The sequence below is a fragment of the Mesitornis unicolor genome, unplaced genomic scaffold, assembly GCF_000695765.1.
Source record: "Mesitornis unicolor isolate BGI_N332 unplaced genomic scaffold, ASM69576v1 Scaffold43569, whole genome shotgun sequence".
Taxonomy (NCBI): Eukaryota; Metazoa; Chordata; class Aves; order Mesitornithiformes; family Mesitornithidae; genus Mesitornis; species Mesitornis unicolor.
Window position 1 is genome coordinate 1 of NW_010207373.1, and position 2,418 is coordinate 2,418.

The 2,418-nt window shown below is 46.8% G+C and overlaps 1 protein-coding gene across 1 annotated transcript; it reads right to left on the minus strand.

Moving 5' to 3' along the window:
• Positions 1 to 440: 440 nt before the first annotated feature.
• LOC104546664 (PHD finger protein 3-like) lies at positions 441 to 2,212 on the minus strand (the record flags this gene model as incomplete). The annotated part of the gene is made up of 1 exon (XM_010192101.1): positions 441 to 2,212. A coding segment is annotated over one exon (1,772 nt), but the record flags the coding sequence as incomplete, so codon positions are not given.
• Between the last annotated feature and the right edge of the window lie 206 nt (positions 2,213 to 2,418).

A 2,418-nucleotide genomic window follows, 5' to 3' on the forward strand; every position in this document is an offset into this window, starting at 1 on the left:
AATAACATAATATAATAATAATAAAATAATCACACTTCTAGCAGATCAAATTCACATTTTGATTCACTATTTGATTTGGGTTTTGGTCGACGGCGATCCTACAACTTCAGAGGTCTCTGGAAAGAAGGAGAATTACAATCTGGAATAGAAACATCTTATTTCTATGAAAAAAAAATATCAAGTACATATTTTAAGAGCGCAGAATACACATTCCTCAAAATCTGTATTCATATCATAAAACATTTCTCCTAAAATTTCTTAGCCAAACTACTTAAAAGACACAAGAAGAGCATATATGTGCACAGGAAACTAAGTGATAACGTAGCAGACCGGACTCCTCTATAAGAATTTTGGGTTTGGCACCAGCGGGATGAAATATTTGGTAAAGGAGGAATAAAAACTGATCTTCGGAGCCCAAAAGCGAATCCTCGAAGCCACACGCACCTGTTGCCATGCGGCTTTTTGCAGAAGCCACACTGCTTGTTGGGCACCCAAACACTTCTGCTCTCGGGGGCAGAGGGATGCTCTGCGCCTTCCCGCTTCACCGTGGCGATGTTATCGGGAATGAAGAGCGGAGGCTCGTCCAGGGAAAGGCTTTTGCTGCTCCGTCTCTGGCGTGGCTGGAGGTTCCTGTCAACCCGTTTCGATTTGGTCTTTTCCTTCTCATCCTCTTTCAGATGCTCCACACCAGGGTGATCTTTTGCCTCCGCCTCGTCTTTGGCAGAGCTGCTTTTGAGCAAAGTGGGAAGTTTCTGACCCTGGCCTTGCTTCTGAGCGAGGTTTGAAGCGTGCCCTGATATCTCTTTAGGAGATACCTCACTCGCCCTTTGAATCGCTGATTTCTGCACCTGCCCAGAAGCCACAACTCGAGGGATTTTCTTCAGCAAGGTATTGCTCTGCTTTTTCACCGGTCCCCCTGAAACGCAGCTCTTTGCTTTCAAACCCAGATCGGGTTGTTTCTTCCTAATTTTGACGGGGTTGTTGGGGCGCTGAGGACTCTCTTGCTCATCCGCATTCCTCTTCAGACTCGTTGAAGCCTGGCTGTGAAGACCCGAAACACCAAGACCAGCTCTCGTTCTCGAGCGCGTTACCTCTTGTTGCACCACACCAGATTTCTGTCGGCTACCCGGAGTCGTATTTTGCTTATTCTGTATTATAGATTTACTGTGCCGGGGCCTAACGTTCTTCTCACACTTGGATGAAACGCTCATTTGTTTCTCATCGTCCTGAGATTTTGGTCCCTCAAGGCCCTCTACTTTAGCACTGCTGAGCTGCTCCTGTACGTTTTGGCTTGGTTGGTCAAGCACAAAGCTTTCCAAAATGCTAGTTTGGGGGTCAGCAGAAGTAAACTCTTCGCTTTTCAAGTCTTTATCATCCAAACCTGTACTGTCCAAGACTTTCTCAGATGAAGTTAGAGTTTTCTCCACTTCCATATCATCATCTCCAGGTTCTGTTACGCGATCCTTTACCAGTGATGTGTTTTCACCAGGAATTTCCACACTGTGGGAACCTAAACTACAATCAACCTCCTCCTCTACAGAGCTGGCCAAACTGGAAAGGGCCTGACAGATTTCACTCGGAATCACACAAACACTGGAGGGATCGCTCGCTTTTCCCGTTACTCCACTTTGATCAGGCTCCTCTGTTTTCTCCTCCGATTTCTCCAGTTTATTTTCAGTCTTTTCTCCTGAAGAAGTTTCTGAAGAGTCCATCGAATCGATCACATTATCATCATTTTTAACAGCTGTAATTTCGGTGTCTGTAGATACCGAACAAACCGACCCAGCATCCCCACATTCGGCCTTCGTTGCAACCACGGCCGTTTCTGTTGTTCCTCCAGGAGAAGAACAAGCTCCTGCTAAATCCCCACAACTTAACTCCTGTGATGTTTCCTCCAGTTTTGTCTGCCCGAGGGTTTCAGACTTGATCTCATCCCCCTCTTCAGGACCAGGAAGACGTTTTGTATTACTTTGGGATGCTGCTGCTGCCGTTCCTTCTGCCTGTCCCGATAGCCTTGTGCTGCGCCTCACTTCTCTGGACTGTTCCGTTTTCGAGGGTGCAGCAGCATCTCCCTCTTTAGTGGGACTTCTCTCTTGCTTCTGCCCAGTTTTCGGAGCAGATCCGCTTTTTACAGAGGATTTCTTGGTGCTGACAGGAGGCGAAGCATTCGAACGCTTGGCCAGAGTGCTCTGGCGCAAACTCCGTACGGCTTCTGGGAAGGGAAAAGAAAACGTCTTAGCAATGCAGCTTCTCTCTCTTTGCAAACATGAGACGTACCTAGAATAGGGCTGATAGAGCCTGGTTCAGCTCCACAGACACTAAGAGAACTTAGTTGCTTACTGAATTCAAAACACGAGAAAGCAAAAAAAACCCCAGGGGTCAGAATCACAGAATCCCAAAATGTGAGGAGTTGGAAGG